General features: G+C 45.3%; 1 protein-coding gene across 2 annotated transcripts in view; it reads right to left on the reverse strand.

The window, feature by feature from the left end:
- LOC122366497 overlaps nt 1-10,469 on the reverse strand; it is a 33,151-nt gene extending 22,682 nt beyond the window's left edge. For both annotated transcript variants that reach the window (XM_043338822.1, XM_043338821.1), the window contains exons 1-2: nt 10,392-10,469; nt 449-693 (exon numbers count right to left, since the gene is read on the reverse strand). In XM_043338822.1, the coding sequence (XP_043194757.1) occupies nt 449-693; nt 10,392-10,442 (296 nt within the window). In that variant the 5' untranslated portion in view covers nt 10,443-10,469. The remainder of the gene's footprint in view (nt 1-448; nt 694-10,391) is intronic.
- Nucleotides 10,470-16,647: the final 6,178 nt, after the last annotated feature.

The raw sequence follows: 16,647 nt of genomic DNA on the forward strand, positions 1-16,647 counted from the left end.
TTTTATGTGTGTATGTGAATGCATGTACCTTTTTACCCACTTTTACTACTGTTCAGCGATTGTGACACTGGACTGAGAATAGCCACGGCTCCTGTGGATGGTCCAAAGACGTTCAATAAATAAATAAATAAATAAGAGCACTTTCGTTATTAACTACCCCGGCTCACGATCGCTTCCCAAAAGATCAGTCAAAGCTTAAAGCTCGAACAATAACTCATTGGAAACCTAACCATTGTGCCATTATTTTCAACCATGATTAAAACGACAACAAACCACGATACCACATGGAGGCCCTGGGCCATCATCTCCTTCAAAACCGAGAGTTGCCATCCACACCGCGAGTCATTTCACCCCAGCCAATCATTATAACTCATAGAGGACACAGCCATCGCCATAGAAATAAAGACGCCATCGCTGTCACCGTTGGAACCGCACTGTAGGTACTTACGAGGCGTAGAACTTCTGAATGAGTTGGTCGATCTCCCGTTTGTCCTGCTCCGACAACTGCGACGCGGCGGCGGCGGCAGCGGCGGCGGCAGCGGCGGCAGATGCGGAGGACGCTGAGGTGGCAGTGGCGGCAGGAGCCTCCTGGGGAGGGGAGGCACACGTCGCCGCCAGCGGTGCCGGACGACAGTTGCGACCCCCTCCGTCCTCCTCTTCGTTTAGTCTCTGCCGTTTCCGCTCTTTCCGGATCTGAGGAAGGCGGGGGTGTTACTCAGGGTTCATGAAAAATTGTGTGGTAAGTGTAAAACGATATGAAGTGCTGGAATACCAAGTTGGTCAGAGATAGGACGTGATAGGTGTCTAAGACTTAACCCGGCGGCCGCTGGGCCTCCGCGCCACCCGCCGGCCGCTGGGGGGGGGGGGGCATATAGTTGCCCCCCTTTACTTCTGCGACGATATCGTCGCAACGCGAAGAGATAGAGAAGCGAAACTTTGCACACATCTTCCTGAATACCTAGCCGAGGTTGTGTCCAAATTTGGTGTCGATCCCATTTGAAATGACGTCACAGTGACGTCATAAGTGAAATTATAGATTTGCGACTCTCATATTCCTCACGATACATCAGATATATGGGACCGAATATAAAGGGTCGATTATTGGTCAGAAACTAGATGGAAGTGTTGTTAGATGTTTTAGGATGACAGCAGGTGCTGTCCAGTTCATTTACAGTCGAGTTTCATGCTCAGCGTCATCAGAAACGGTCCATATCGGAAAACGACAAAACTTTATGACGTCACTGTGACGCCATCTTAGGTGCTACAACCACCAAACTTTCCTCAAACATTGCCTAGGTATTCATTTGAAGCTATGCCAAGTTTCACGTTCGTAGCTCATCAGGTTTCGGAGATATTTCACAAAATGTAAAGGGGGGGGCAACTTTATGCCCCCCCCCCCCCCCAGCGGCTCGTGGGTTAAGAGGTACTCCCACACGTCTGGCACAGTGAGATGGCTATCAAACGCCGCAAGTTCGGCAGTTAATTTACCGGAGAGCTTTACAACATCGAACCAGCCAGCGCATCAGTCATATCAAAGTTCGCTTCCAGGGTTGGAGAATTTGGGGGTGCTCGAGCACCCCCTGAAATTCAAAGGTCACAATATAATAGTGCTCCAGTGGCTGCTTAAATTGCGGCTGAGACACAAACTGTTTTGCGTAAGTCGCGAGGAGAGTGATGCTGTTGGGAAAGCGTAGCTTTTCTACGCAAGAATTGGACGCTTCCATTCGCCAGGTGCTGGAAAAGCTCCCCCTGGGATTATGACAATTATCCGCCCTTGCTCGCTTCTGATATAGCTTAGCTCCCTTTCTCAAGTATCACTACAACAGAATGAAAGAAACAGTTGTTGATGGTAATTATTAGTGCCTCGATGTAATTACGTATCTGCCGGTGAGTGTTCGTATTTGGATCGTGTAATTGGCAAGTGTGACGAGACGTGGTGCTGTCATCGTTCATGAGCACGACTTAAACCATTTCGGACGAGTTTGCTGCCGATTTTGTATGCTGTCCGATTGAGAAATTTTGGGCTATATGTGAGCTGCGCCATGTCAGACTGAATGAGGGATACCGTGACGAGGGTTCACGTCACGACGTCTCCCAGCTTGTGACGTCACATGGCTCGGCGTGACGTCACACAGTTTACGTGACGGTCGTCCGGGCGGCGTCTTTGCACAGCTGTTTGTCATGTCAGCCATTACAGTTACTGGCAGCTGCTGTCAGAGACGCTGTCAGCAAAGCAGATGTGAGTTCCCTTCATCATGCAGGATAAAATCGTGTCCAGTCGGTGCCCAGTAAAACACAAGCTGTGGTAAAGTTGGCAACGAATTGAAAACGACGAATTTAAATGAGGATTATTATCGTAAACTTGCTCATGTATCAAAGCACAGGTTTCAGTAACCGGTAAGAGACAAAAAAAACTTGAAACGTTTACTTAATCAGACTTTTACATCGATGGTCTCATGCTGCTACTCATACATGATTGATGTCCGAGTTATTTACTTCTCACAGCTTGCATTTAATTCTCGCGGATCCCTTTTCTTGCTTGCTTTTCACATGCAATCTCATCAACAGATGCTAAGCGTTTCTTCTGTGCTGGCTCCAGATCTGTTACAAGATGGCGTCCCAGCCAGGCACGATATGAGCGTGCTATGAACCAAGCCTCCTCAATGACCACAGCTGTAAGCCGAGTGTTTTCCCGGTGTTTGTCCATGAATAATAGAAAAATGTAATTACGGATCTCTCGTTCTCTATGCACTGACAAACTAAGTGAAATACCAACAACCAGTACAGTTTTGTCCAGATCTCAAACCGGTACACTGAATATTCACAGAAAATGGGCAAAACGAATGGTGAGAGAAAAGTACTGGTGGCTGGTGCTGAATAATAATGACAGGTTTTACTGACCTTTAACGGGTTGTGGTAGTGAGACATAATGGTGAGAGAAAATGGTGTGAGTTTATCGCAAAAATACGTGATGAAGACGCTTCACTTTGAATGCCTGACATCGGACCAAAGCAAAACAGTTCATCTTCCGGCACGGCACCTCGAATTGAGGTAGCTGTCAGTTGACATGCAAAACTTCCGAACCGCTCAGATTGCTTGTGTCACGGGCTGGAAGCTTGTCATAAACTGAGACATTCGAGTTTCTTAAAAATACAATAAAAAAGTAACCGTACTCTCATAATTAAAATCAAAAGTCTTAAAAAAGGCCAGATAATCTCGAGGAGCTTTCGGCTTACGCCTTCTTCAACTCGCTCTCTGAGAGAGCGAGTTGAAGAAGGCGTAAGCCGAAAGCTCCTCGAGATTATCTGGCCTTTTTTTTAAGATTTTTGATTTTAATTATGAGAGTACGGTTACTTTTTTATTGTATTTTTAAGTATGTCTATGTCTCTCAAAACAGTGCTCACAACAATTCAGACATTCGAGTTTCATTCATTCATTCATTCATTCGTTTTAGCTGGCCGAACTCGTTGTTCTTTACAACCCACCAGCCATTCACAGACGAAATGGCTCAACAAACTGAAAAGAATTGAATCAGCAAAATCATCTTGGATTGATTGAATTCCTTGGGCCATTCTTTCGCGGAAGGACACAGCATGATGACAGTGGACTAACACATCACATTTTCCACGTATTACTATTTCTACAGTCGTCGTGAGCGACCACAGTGAATTAACTTATTACCAGCCGGAAACTGGTTATTTGGAACGGCGACAGCCCCGGCCGGAATTCGGCACTGTGACTGATATGTGGTCATTCACACCAGACGCCAATAAACCAGTCTCCGACTCGACAGAAACCATCAGTAAAGGTCAGTTCACATTGGACATGAGAGAGACCAGCCAGACGGATGCCTGCAGGGAATAGTGGATGCAAAATAAAGCCGCCACGTGAAACGGGCCATTTTTTCTGACGTCTCCAGCCTCTAAGGCCAGTGCTTGGGGAGCGGCTGTGTCAATGTCGTATATCCCCAGCTTTATACCGCGATGTGTCCCATGCTTATGAGGGAGACTTTGCGTGACCTTGGTTTGGCCAGTTGAGGTGGAGGATATTTTCTGTGGGGAACTGCACAGTGCAACGACTGACATTTTGGGAAAGGCGTTTGCAACTTTGCAGGCTTAAAGAGCGTATGGTTAATATCAGCCTCTGTTTAAACTAAAACTGTTGAGCTATATCAAGCACCAATCCATTTTACCAGTCCACTTAAGATTAAATATTTATTGACGTTGTGCAGCTTCGCCCAGTCCAGTTAGCATGTTCTGTGCACATGGCATTACAAAGCTGCCTTGCCCTTATCAATAATCGATGTCTACGTAATTCCTGAAATACACTGCATAGCACATCACATTCATGGGATCCTTATAGCTAATCGATGTATACCTTCGACCAACATGAGTACATAAGATTATATGTAATAAGTTTCAAACTCCACCGATTGAGCGCACGACTGGTGGCGAACCGGTCAGGTCAGGGGCAATCGGTTTGCTCCGCTCGCCGCTTCGTGCACCCGATAAGCGGAGATGGCGATGACTCGACCTTTGACCTATGCGCTGCACTTTTGACCCCCGGCCTTCACGTTACGTTCAGTACGTTCGCTACGACCTGGCGCAAAGGAAGGTCTCGAATCTCCTGCTCTCTTAAGTCGGTGCAAGAGTATGTGATTATCCAAGGCACGTGAGTGTTCATGAGAACGGCATAAGGTCAGAGGAATACATGTAAATGTCAAGCAACGGTGCTATTCTCACGCGAGATAATTCATGGGATAAATATAGTTCTTTTAAATTTGTATCTATCAACATAGCAACAGCTTCTTAAACGATTTTCCAGCTTTCGCTATAGTAAGATAACATGCAGCCCGTAGATTTTTTGCAGCGAAACGCCGTTGTGCATGCTGCACAGTGCACAGCCTAACAGTCAACGGTGCACAGTCGGTGCCAGCTGCACTGTCAGTCGCTAGAGTCCAGCGAGTCTATTTCTGTTCTGGACTAAATCACAGAGTTCCGTTCAGAGCAGCGCTTTACGCGAGTTGAAGGGCAGAACTCGACCAAAAGACCTAATTTTAACGCTGCATCTATTGCACTGCATGCCATGAATGCGAAATGTTAACAGCGTTCCCCTCCGAAAGCTCATTACTGGAGCCGCCTTTGGGAGTTGCATCAGCCTGATAATGGGAGTAATCAAGTCTCAGACCCGGCCGGCATGTGGTAGATGGTATTCAAATGGCCAGATCCGGCGTGAGGGAACTTACAGAGGTAAATGTGCGGGCGCGAATACTCTGTTCAAAAGGTCATCGTGATTCATCGATACTTCGAGCTAAATTTCACAATTAGCCGTCGATAGATGTACAGAAAGAGGATTATCAAAACATGTACAGGGACCCGCAGTTGCTTCTGTACACACTAGTATTTCAGCGTATTCTTTGCCTGTGACACCGTTGGAGGCGAATTGGGAAATGATTGTGTGCTTATTAAAACCACCATCTGAAGGGCTTTAAACTGATGTGCTGCTCTCCTAATTCAGTGAACTTTTTATGGCTATATCAGCAAAACATTGTTTTCAGCGCTTCTTCCTGCCCCATTCCTTCTGAAACCTGGAACCGCTTATTCCATTTACTCCTGCCATCTGACGATGGTCGTGCTGACTACTAGTTCCGGCGCTAGTTACTGCTCCAGTTTTGCACTCGGCACAAACTCAGGCGGCCGTGGCTCGACCAGGGGAGGGTCGGACCGAGCCGACTGCCTGGGGCGCGGTTAGATCGGACGGCGGACGCCCTGCTGGGGAAGGGGACGGGAGTGAGGGGGAGGGGAGGAGGTGGTCACGTGGTCCGTCCAAGCTCGCAGACGGCCTGTCCTGCGCCCAGCCATGTTCCGTGATCCAAAATGGCACGAGAGCTGTGGAATGCTTGGAGGAGACGCTTCGAAAGCGAACTTCAGCAGCACTAATTTACCGTATTCTGTGGAGATAAATGAATTTTATCTTAATGCAGAAAAAAATTGTATGCCTAAGCTGTATAGGCTGTATCTTTTTAAAAGTTGTAAATAGGATTATTTTTAGGGACAGTTATAGGTTTCGTAAACACAGTGAATTGTGTTACATTGAGCCGTTTCGCTGTTCTGGTTACTAACTGAAGAGTTATCCTTTTTTCTCACAGGGAATGACAATACAATAACAATACGAATAAAACCAGACGTTTCGCACAAAAAAGTGCCTCCGTCAGTGGCAAGAAATAAGTAATTAGGCATACATGTTTTCTTTCGCTAAAATCGATGAAGTAGTTATCTTTATTTTTTAAAGATATATTTTCAGCAGTCTTTTAAGCACATCACGGAAGCATCACGGAAGCATCCATACTATCTAATGTTTGTCTCATTGATTGTTGTGGGTGCCAAGGTCACGTGAAACTCAGGTTAAGGTCATTTACTTGAAATGATTTCGGTTAACTTCCTTAAATTTACACCTTTTTACTGTGGTTTTTAGGAAGTGTTGGTTTGAAATTTAGCACTCATTTTAGCATTTGAAAACTAGGCATACTTAGGTATCAGTTATACAATATGGTGCAAGGCTGTAAGTGCTGGTTAACATTCTATGGATAGCCGGCAGAACGCCTAATGGGTGATCTGGCGTGACCCGTCCTACCCCAAATGCTTTGATACATCATCTTTGATCAAAGCAAGTGCAAATTCGGAGTCAGAAACAAGCCAAGTCCCAGCAAACTTCACTTGTAGAAATTCTAGCGGGACCCAATTTCCGTGCTTTTGGGTTATTAACCTGATCTGGGAGGTCAACCAGTAACCTAGGATCTCAGCATTGACCAGGACATGAAAATAATTGGCTTTCTCTCGTCAGCGATGACCAGGACCCTCAAATCATCGGATTTCTCTCGTCACGAGCAGCTCGCTCTTTTTTATTTTTCAGCGAAGCTCTGGCTATATTTATCAAGGGCCGAATGGCTGAGGGTTTCTACGCCCCTCCGCTACATGTAAGACGCTGAAAAGACATGCCTAAGTGGGTGAGGGTTAAATATCGATTGGTTTTTAAGTGCCGAAGCCCGAAGCACTTTAATTTACTTCGATAGCAGTTTTTAAGACCAACGAGCTCGAATACTATAACTTCTTGAACAATGTAAGCACCACATAAAATGAATCGTAAGAGAAGCGGCTCAAGATTAAGGAGCTATGAGACACTCATAATAAAAAACGGCATATATTAGAAACTGCACCTAACTTGCACTGGTTTTTAAACCTTTTCGTTGCAGACTGGTAGATTAAATTTTAGGATTGATTTCAGCTGATGCTCAAATGGAGCTATTCATTCGTTCATTCATGCGACCATCCAATTCCATTCATAAAAGAAGCCAGTGACAAAATTGTTCATTTTAGATAAGTGTGAAATACAAACTCAATAAAAGTTTAATGATACGGCAAATTTGACATCTTTTATAATGAACAGACAAAAAAACTTTAACAAATCAAAGTTGAGAGCCCCAAATAGGGGAGAGTGAGGTAAGATGAGCCAAGGGGCAAGTTTAGCCACCCCATGTTTCTCAGCTCCTATGGCGCTAATTGACTTGAGCTTCCATGTGCCGTTCGCTTACGATGTTGCAGTCTTTCACGTGAGACGGCAACGTTCTCACGCTCAGCACCCGGTAACATGTGGTATCGCCCCTGATAACTAAGACATGTTTTGCCTTTAAAATGAGATGGTTGTTATCTGCGGTGTATGGTTATTTTCCTTAGCGGGTGTCATTAATCGAAAATGGCCACGGGTGGGGCAAGATGACCCATTTTCACCTGGGGAAAATGAGCCGGGTAAGCCATTGTTGTCTCCGCTGTCGAAAACCAAACTGAGCTGCGCTTGCTCCTGCTGAATAAAATGGTAGGAAATTGTTTTTCTTTGTTGATTACACAAGTTGTAAGTGATTTGCAGATTATCTGAAGGATAAAATGATTTCTTCCGTGATAGAAAACTTGACGAGCTATTGGAAGGCTTAAAACAGTCACTTTTTTGATGGAGGAAAAAACCTTGCCATAAGTATCTATGCCATGGAGTAAATAAAAGAGCCCACTCTTCGCCGCGCCAGCGAAAAGAAAAGGTTCGCTTTTCTATCCATGCTCAATTTTCCCCACGACGTGTCTCAACTTACCCCGCCCATGGGGTAAGATGAGCAACGTGCAAGATGATTTTTGACGTAGCCTTTTCAGTACAAAAATAAGCGGTATGAAACATTTCTGGCCACCATTACATGCGCAAATCACCACTCTGTCCGTCCAACCCGTAAACGCAGAAAAATGATTAGTAAGTTAGCCTGTAGCTTAAGAAAAACAAAAAGCGACTCAACTTACCTCATTCTCCCCTACGTAACATAATTGAGGGCATTTTTTAGGCCATCACAGTATTTGTCAACAATTGTTGTTTGGGGGACTGGGGAGGGTGGTTACTGGCTCATAATCTGTCCCCCCCCCCCCCCAAAAAAAAGAAAGAAAACGAAACCGATCATCCGCGAAAAGAACTATTGAGCTCGAACCAAGGTGACGATTTGACGAATCGATTTATAGGTATGCAGGATGACTAACGATGCCACTTTTTGACTTCTTGTGTCAAATAAATTCCATCATCTGGATAGCACGTCAACATTCTATTTGACATTTTGCAACAAACGTATACTATTTGGCGCGACTAGCCTCATAAATGATCTGAAACTAAAACCGTTTCTTCGCAATTAACTTGACCCACGTCATCCCAGCTTATGCACGACAAAAATAAAATAATGCTTCAGGATCACTGGCCTGAATTCCAATGCTTAAAGTTTACTCAAAACCGGTGTGGCTGAGGCACTTCTTCGCTACATCTCGTGACGGCCACCATTGTGTTGCATTTTTCGGTAAGCTATAAGTTGATAAGGAAAGGATTGGTGAGTGGGTTGAAAACAGCCCTCACCCTACACCTTCAACTCCCTCCCTTCTTCAACATAAGTAACCGAAAGATCTGGCGATGGTTTATCCACCTCCTCTGCCGCCGCGCTGCGAGGCCTCGATTCGTTCGGTATGTGGCTTCCTGAGCGGTCCTCCCCGGAGGCAAGGTGAAAGGTCATGGCCTGTATCAGAAATTTATACGTTGCTGAATATGTTTTATAGTTCTTCCAAGGCCTTGGACACCGTTTTATTATATCGGATAAGCATTGCACTTTCTTGTCAATCAATACATCTAAAGAAAACTTGATCATAATCTTATACTGCGGCAATTGTAGTTCTGCTTACGGTTGCCTCTTTGTGATACGGGCCACCACCACCTCCACTGCGCTGGAGCTCTGGCGTTCTACCCCTCCCCGCTACGGACCGGCCCTCGGGCTAGGTGTGTTAGTACTGAGCGCAAACCTGTAGTAGTCACGTGACTTTCATTCACGTAGCGGGAACGGAAGCTATAGGCGATACCAAGGACGGGCTCTGGGGAGGCAACCGGCGCGGAAAAATAGCACGATTGTAGTTTTGGAAGAATATCTGTTGCGGTAAGAGGAATTATACAAAACATACGTCCTCGGAGCAAACATGTGTTATTCCTCCATACTTTGCACTACATCTCCTTTCTCCAATGGCCAGCACTTAGCAAATAATAGCGCAATTCTAAATCGGTAATATATGTGTACAGTAGCAACTGCGGGTCCCTGTACCAACAGCTTTCTCTATTGATATAGAGAAGTCCGTGCATGTAGCTTTAATCGCCTGCCTCTTCGCACGTGCATATACAAAGTTTTCTTCCATCTACTTGGCGCGTTAAATATTTATTATTGAAAAGCGTTTGGCCTCGTGCCACCCGAACCAATGTGCCGTTATATAAGACGGCATTTGAAGATATCGCATAGTCACGTTCCAAGAAACCTCAATAGCAGAGCTGTGAGCACCGAGAGCAGTTATGAGAAACCTCTGAGTTTAGTCTGAGGTTGGGCAATGAATATTAAATATTCCAAAACAGTTATTTGATGTGCGGAAAATAGGTTCCAAAGACGCACGTTGTGCACCAAATATGTATGCTACCAGCATACCCATGCGTGGTACATACATTCTGCGTATGAAAATGTGTTTTTACTTTTGGATGTGTTGCGTTATGCATAGGTACAAACTGCGCCATGCAGGGACGTATGTGTAGCATGTAGCATGCATGCGAGCATGTTAACATGCCTGGACAATGGGCATTCATGCATTTTGAATCATTTAGGCTGTAGGCAACCATGTTTGGTATCTCTATGACGTATCCAGTAAAAATGTGAGTGCGTAAAAATGAGTATAAATGGAAGAAATAGATAATCTTTTTCATTCATGATAACTTAATAGGTAGATTGTTGGCATTGGGTACATAAAAATATCACATCTTTGTCATCGGATATAGTGTAGCCATACCTTGTCCTGCAATTGCCGCTCCTCTTCGGACATCACCCAGCGTTTCTCCATGCCTATCTTTAGGCATTTCTGAAACCTGAAAAAGAACAGAAACGACATTTCAGAAATGGAAACACGGGCAAAGTTCAAACGGTGATCTACATTGATCTTTGACGGCCCATGGCGTTTGACGTAGAGTAAAAGCTAGCGACCGAAGTGCGGCGTAGGTTGAAACGACCTTTCCGACACTGTTCGCCGCTACGTGGATCAAGGGTCGAGGTAGGGGGAGCGACAAGCGAAAAGGGCAAACAGACCGCTCTCCCCCCTCCCCCTGCCCCTCCCAGCTGATGCCTGTGGCGAAGTCACATCATCCACATGAAAATATGCCTGCATGCCGTGTTTTAGCCCTATCTACAAAACAAAAACATGCAAAATATCATGTCATCACCTGGTGTCAGCTTACAGTAGCCGACTTTTTAGCATAAACCTGTGTCCCATAAACAAGTAGCATAATTTGTATCGCTTGCCTTCTATTCCCTACACCTGATGCCAGAATAATAACATGGAACCCCTAAAACAACTCAGGCATGTAGTTCGAGTCATTCCACGGTGCCCCTTGTCAACAAACGAACAAGCGAGCCAGCTACGGAGACAACTGAGCCATGATAGAGCCACGGAGAGGGAGACATAGCTAGGCCAGCTACGGAGACAATTCAGCAGGACGAGCCAGCCACGGAGGAAATTGAGTCAGGCGAGCCTACTCGTACACCGCCGTGGGAGGGCCGTTTTCCAAATATAGCGGAACCATTTGCGGACCGACCTCCCGTGAGTGCCCATCATCGTAAGGAAGCTCCAGGCGTGTGGCCAAGAAACCAACTGAGGGAGGGACAGTTGTAAAGAGGTGTGTGTGTGGGGGGGGGGATAGCTGTAGCCAAGGAAGGAACAGTCGTGGAACTAGGGGGTGCGGGGGAACAGTGCAAGTTGTAACCATGGTGAGAAGCCACTAGCCAGTTATGCTTCATGAGGATACAGTTACAGCTTACTATTCTCCAAAATGATGACGGGATAATTGAACCCAAAGTGATGTATTTTGTAGCGAGGAACGGACAGTTGTACATTCAAAACTCGGACAGAGGGTCAATTGTGCAAAAAGCTAGTACAATGCACATGCTAGCTTTACTGATGCTGAGAGAGGAATGTCAGCAAATAAATACCCAGAGAAGACTCGAAGCGTCGAGATTGCAATCCACAATGCTTAATACCAGAATGGATAACATTTTTAGTAGATCTCAGCAAGACAAATCATCGATTCTATCGACAAACACAACATCGCTCAGCATAAGGTCATGACCCCATGACCTACACTGTCCTGACTATACTCCTGGGCGGAGCCCAATATCTAGGTTCGATATACTCGTACTTGTCGGGTTTCGGAGCTTGGCCGTGAGACGGGTCGGATTTGTCCAGCTCGGCTCAGAGCCTCTGGCGGTATCCAATGACGCCCTCCGAGAGTTCCGAACGAGCAGAGCGAGGCTCGAGTTGACCTTGCGCTGACCGGGCGCTGTTCATTTCCGCGTGCGCCCTCCCTCGCCGCCTGCAGTGACCGGATGGACGCATAGCAACTGGAGCGTTTGAAGGAGCGATAAGGGCGGTCAATGGAGGACATCAAAGTCGGAATGGCGTCAGGAATGGTTGGCGGTTAGCAGTTGGTCAAAAAGAGCAGCGGATAGCTAGCGCCTGAGGTGGTCTCATAGTCATTTCATCAAACCTACCAGAAGACACATACGAGGCAAGCAGACAAATTGTGCGCAAAAAGTACCTACTGGCAGCTCATCTGTTTATGAAAAATGTAAAAATGTTCCCAAAAGCCAGATGTCTAAGCTATGTCAAGAATGTCACGTATCAACTTATGCAGGACAGAGATGTCAGGACTTTTAGAGATGTACCCAGCTCTTGGGTCCGCATACGGCCAAAGGGCGTTTGTTTCGAATCAAGCAAAGCCAACAAAGGAAACCACAATACAAAAGCAATCATTGTCTGATGGGATCTGTTCAAGGGAGTAAAACATGTCTGGCAAGAGAAGAAGATTGCGGCGGGTGTAGACCACAGCCTATCGGCTTTGCAAAATGCACCTCACTTCCTTCTTCCCTGTCTGACAATAAAGTATCGAAATTGGGAAAGTACAACATATTCATGCACTGGACAACGATTAATGCCCGTGGCTTCTATATCTCTTGGTGTCCGTCATTGGCCTTGAATATAGCGATGTCTGATGTCTGTCTGTCTCATTCCCCATTACTTTTACAATGTTAAACCGGTTTGGTTATCACTATCGGTTCCTCTGCAAGTACCCAGTCAGTGTTTAAATCCACCATGGTTGATCCCTGCATGGATTACGTATAGACGACGTCGAAGGTCTGTACCAGCCAAGGCGGGTTTCCGTAGCTTTATATCCGAACAGATTATACGTTATCAACATCTATTCAATTCGGGGTAAAAAACAGCCAGGCTGTGTACCTAATTTTTCGTTTCATGATTCATGACATTGAACACCGTATGCAAAAAAAAAACTTGCCCGTAAGTCAGACTCGCGCACAAACCACGACTGACCAGCTCAATGTGATTTACATGCACTTGGGTATCTTGCTTGCGTTTTTTCAAATGTTGATATATTTTCAGAATTCGCGTTTAGAATGTGTTTATTTTTGCTTTCCACGCCATTGTCAATCTACATGAGTGTGAACACTAGTCGCACGAATGCAAGAATTGCGAGTAACCTAATGCGAGAGACGCAAATGAGCAATCAAAACGTGACCTAACAGTCTCGCGCAGATAGCGAGATTCAGTGATAAACATGAACGTAATCAAAGCCTTATGTCCATTTCATTGTACATATAAAAATGACCAGAGTGCCTGCCCGTGATGTCACAGCTAAATACAGCGAAAACCGGTGGAAGCCAGTCACGACAGTCGACAGCATAGCTGTATTGGATGCCTTACTGCTTGTTTGACCATGAGGCCAGGAGTCTTGTTAATTAATGGCACCCAGACATTCTGCAAAACTGGTTGTGGCTGGTTCACTCGACTCGCTCGAAAGCCTGACCGACGGCAATCAGTGTTGCGAGTGGAAACTTTGATATGAGCTCCGCTTTTGTTTGAACCAAAATTTGAGGCGCGAGTGCACGGCGTCTTAATTTGAAAATGGAATTATTTTGTTGGTCAGCATTCTCTATTGATGGCTCAGGATATTTGAAAGGTCTCGCATCTCTCAACTAATGATAATCCGGAAGTTAAGTTTCCACATTTCAAACTCAGTACGTTCGGGCATTTACAAGAATTCCAAAGCCTTTTCATATTCCTCCGACAAGAGTTCCGCGAGCCACTATAATTTGAAAATATAGCACCTGCGCGAAAAGTGCATTGGTTGAAAGAGACGTTTCCAGAGGAAAGATAGGTTCGTTCACCACTATTGCGTTCCGGTGAATCGAAGCTCGTTGAGTGCGATGGGTTTGGCCTTAACCGCCCAGATAGAGGTTGTATATGTAGGTGCCATTGGCATTTGGCTGGTTCGCTATTCCTGTCCAAATTGGGAACACTGTTGAATTAGGCTCAGGATCAGGAGCTGGAATCCTTAACACACTTGGATGATAAATGTTCAGTGGGTAATGGTAATGGGCAGGGGTGCGGAGCCGGAGCCGGAGCCGGAGCCGTCAAAAAAGGCGGCGACTCCGGCTCCTTTTTTGAAGAGGAAAAACATACTGACCTACTACGCATTTCAGACCCTCTGGAACAGTCCTTTTTGGCTCTTTCTCGTTACCTATACGCTTGATTTCAACCAAACTTTGACACAATGAGTTTAAAGGGCCTACCTAATTTTTACTAATATGGTCTTTTAACAAAATGTCAAAATGAAAGGCACTTGTCATTGACTTATAATGGTAAAAATTGATCGGAAAACTCTGCACCGTGGTAGAGGCTAGCATGGCGTTGCAGCGTCAGCTGTTGCGCCGCAGCTAAGCTCCGCCCACTGCGCCGCGACACCGGGACCGGTCATTCGCCGCTCGGGGTCAGAGCGGTGCGGAGCTCTGACGGGCTGGAACAAGACACACGCTAACGCAGGTATCCTTGCGTGAATAAATGTATCTCGCGCGGAGAGAATAAGGATGAAGAATGCAATGCAGATCGGTGTATGTATAAAACAATAAGCACCCCTTCTAGCTACGGAATGTTTGTTATTCCCTATGCAGACTTAAAATAATCTTATTTTCAATAATTTATAGCGAGCCTCTCCGCAGCCATTTTCCTACAGGCTATTGTACATTTAAGGAGTAACGGGACAGAATTCACCGGACTGTCTTTGCATTCAACGGCCTTATTTAATTGAAGATATCCACATATGTACTTGTAGGTATTTCAAGAATAAATTTTTATTTTGGGGGGTGAAAATAATAGGTAAATCTTTCCATGACATTTCCACAATGCTTTAAGAATGTTGTTGATAGATCTTAGGTCCGAAAAACAATAAAACAGGGAAAGATATAGGATGACTCAATCTGAAAATGTAGATATGCAATATCGAGAGTTAATGATCTCCCATCCTTCACTCCCCCTTGTCAGTCTCTCGTCTATACGTTTATAGTATATTGTCTCGTCTATAGCCTAAGCTCTATCTTCGTCACTTGTCTCTGGTCTACCATCTTTTTAATTTTGTCTGTCTTTCGTCTACCGTCTTTGTCTCCTGTCTCTGCTCTAGTGGCTATGCATATTGTTTGTTGTCCACTAGCCAATGTTTACCGTTCGTCTCATTGTCACCTTGTCTCCTCTTCCTTTCTCTTTCTTCCTCCGTCCTGATTTGTCGTAGAACAGCTTATCAAAAGTTCATAACATGCAAACAAGTGCTCCACTCCGCTGCGCTGCGCGCGCGGCCCGCACGCCGGCCGGCCGGACTGCGACTGCCGCCGACATGACCCGAGGCTGGACCGCAAGTGGGCGGAGCCAAGCCGCAGTGTGCTAGTGCGTCTCGACCAATCAGAGGGGAGACAGCGCCCAGCCTGTGTCAGCCTCTAAGCAGGGCTCTGACGACCTTAACATTATTAGTCAATGATAAGTGCCTTTATTTTTCATTTTTCGTTAATAGACCATATTGATAAAAATTAGGTAGGGATCTCAAACTACCAATGCCAAAGTTTGGTTAAAATCAAACGCATAAACAACGAGAAATAGCCGAAAAGGACTGTTCCACAGGGTCTGAAACGGATAGTAGTTCGGTTTGACAGTACAAAGCAGTAAAACATGTGGTATTCAAAATAGCCTTGTTATGCAAATACCTACAGAAGCAACGTGAACAGAAGCAATCCAAGACAATTCAATCCTTACAGAAGCAACCCTTCGCCTTTTTTCTTCCACCCGTATTTAATTGTATAGAGGATGTACTGAGTACTGGAGCCGGAGCCGGAGTCGGAGCCGCCGGAGCCGGACCATTTTACTCGGAGCCGGAGCTGGAGCCGGAGCCGCCATGACATTTCACCCGGAGCCGGAGCCGGAGCCGATTTTTTCTCCGGAGCCGGAGCCGGAGTTGGAGCCGTCTGAAATTTCCAGGGCTCCGCATCCCTGGTAATGGGTAACGAAAGGGCCAAAGTGCCATGAGGAATGAGGTCTGAGGGTTAATGCAAGTGAAATGCTGGATGTAGCATGTTTAATGCGAATATCCAGTGACGAACAAAAATACATATACAGGATTAATTTAATACCATGAGCTTTGTACCTATTGTGTATCCAGATTGTAAAATAATTTGTCAAGACAGTTCTCTTATTGTAAAAGCGGGAACAATTGAAACACGGAAGTCTGCTTATAGGAGCTAAGCAATCTAACTCAAGTCTCAATCTTAAGGCCTGGCTACACTATGCGTTTTCTTCGTGCGTTTTTTGCGTGTTTGCGTGTTTTGCGTGATATCGTTCTAGAAAAAAGAACGATATTACGTTTTTGTGATGTTTTTCACCTTAAATTTTAGTTACATAAGAGTTATAGGTATTAGCTTTTGTATATAACCAAAGTAAAAATTATATTGTTTATAACTTTTTTTCCTAGAACGATATTACGCAAAACACGCAAACCTGCAAAAACGCACGCAGAAAACGCATAGTGTAGCCAGGCCTTTAAAGTTCTATTCGCGTATGGGTGACGGTAACTTGTAAATATTGTAACTAACAATATGCAAATAACTCCCATCGGAACATCAAAGTTCTACTTGGGAGCGATTCCGAACTCAGGTGGAAA

The sequence above is a fragment of the Amphibalanus amphitrite genome, unplaced genomic scaffold (assembly GCF_019059575.1).
Source record: "Amphibalanus amphitrite isolate SeventyFive unplaced genomic scaffold, NRLGWU_Aamphi_draft 000811F_arrow, whole genome shotgun sequence".
Taxonomy (NCBI): domain Eukaryota; kingdom Metazoa; phylum Arthropoda; class Thecostraca; order Balanomorpha; family Balanidae; genus Amphibalanus; species Amphibalanus amphitrite.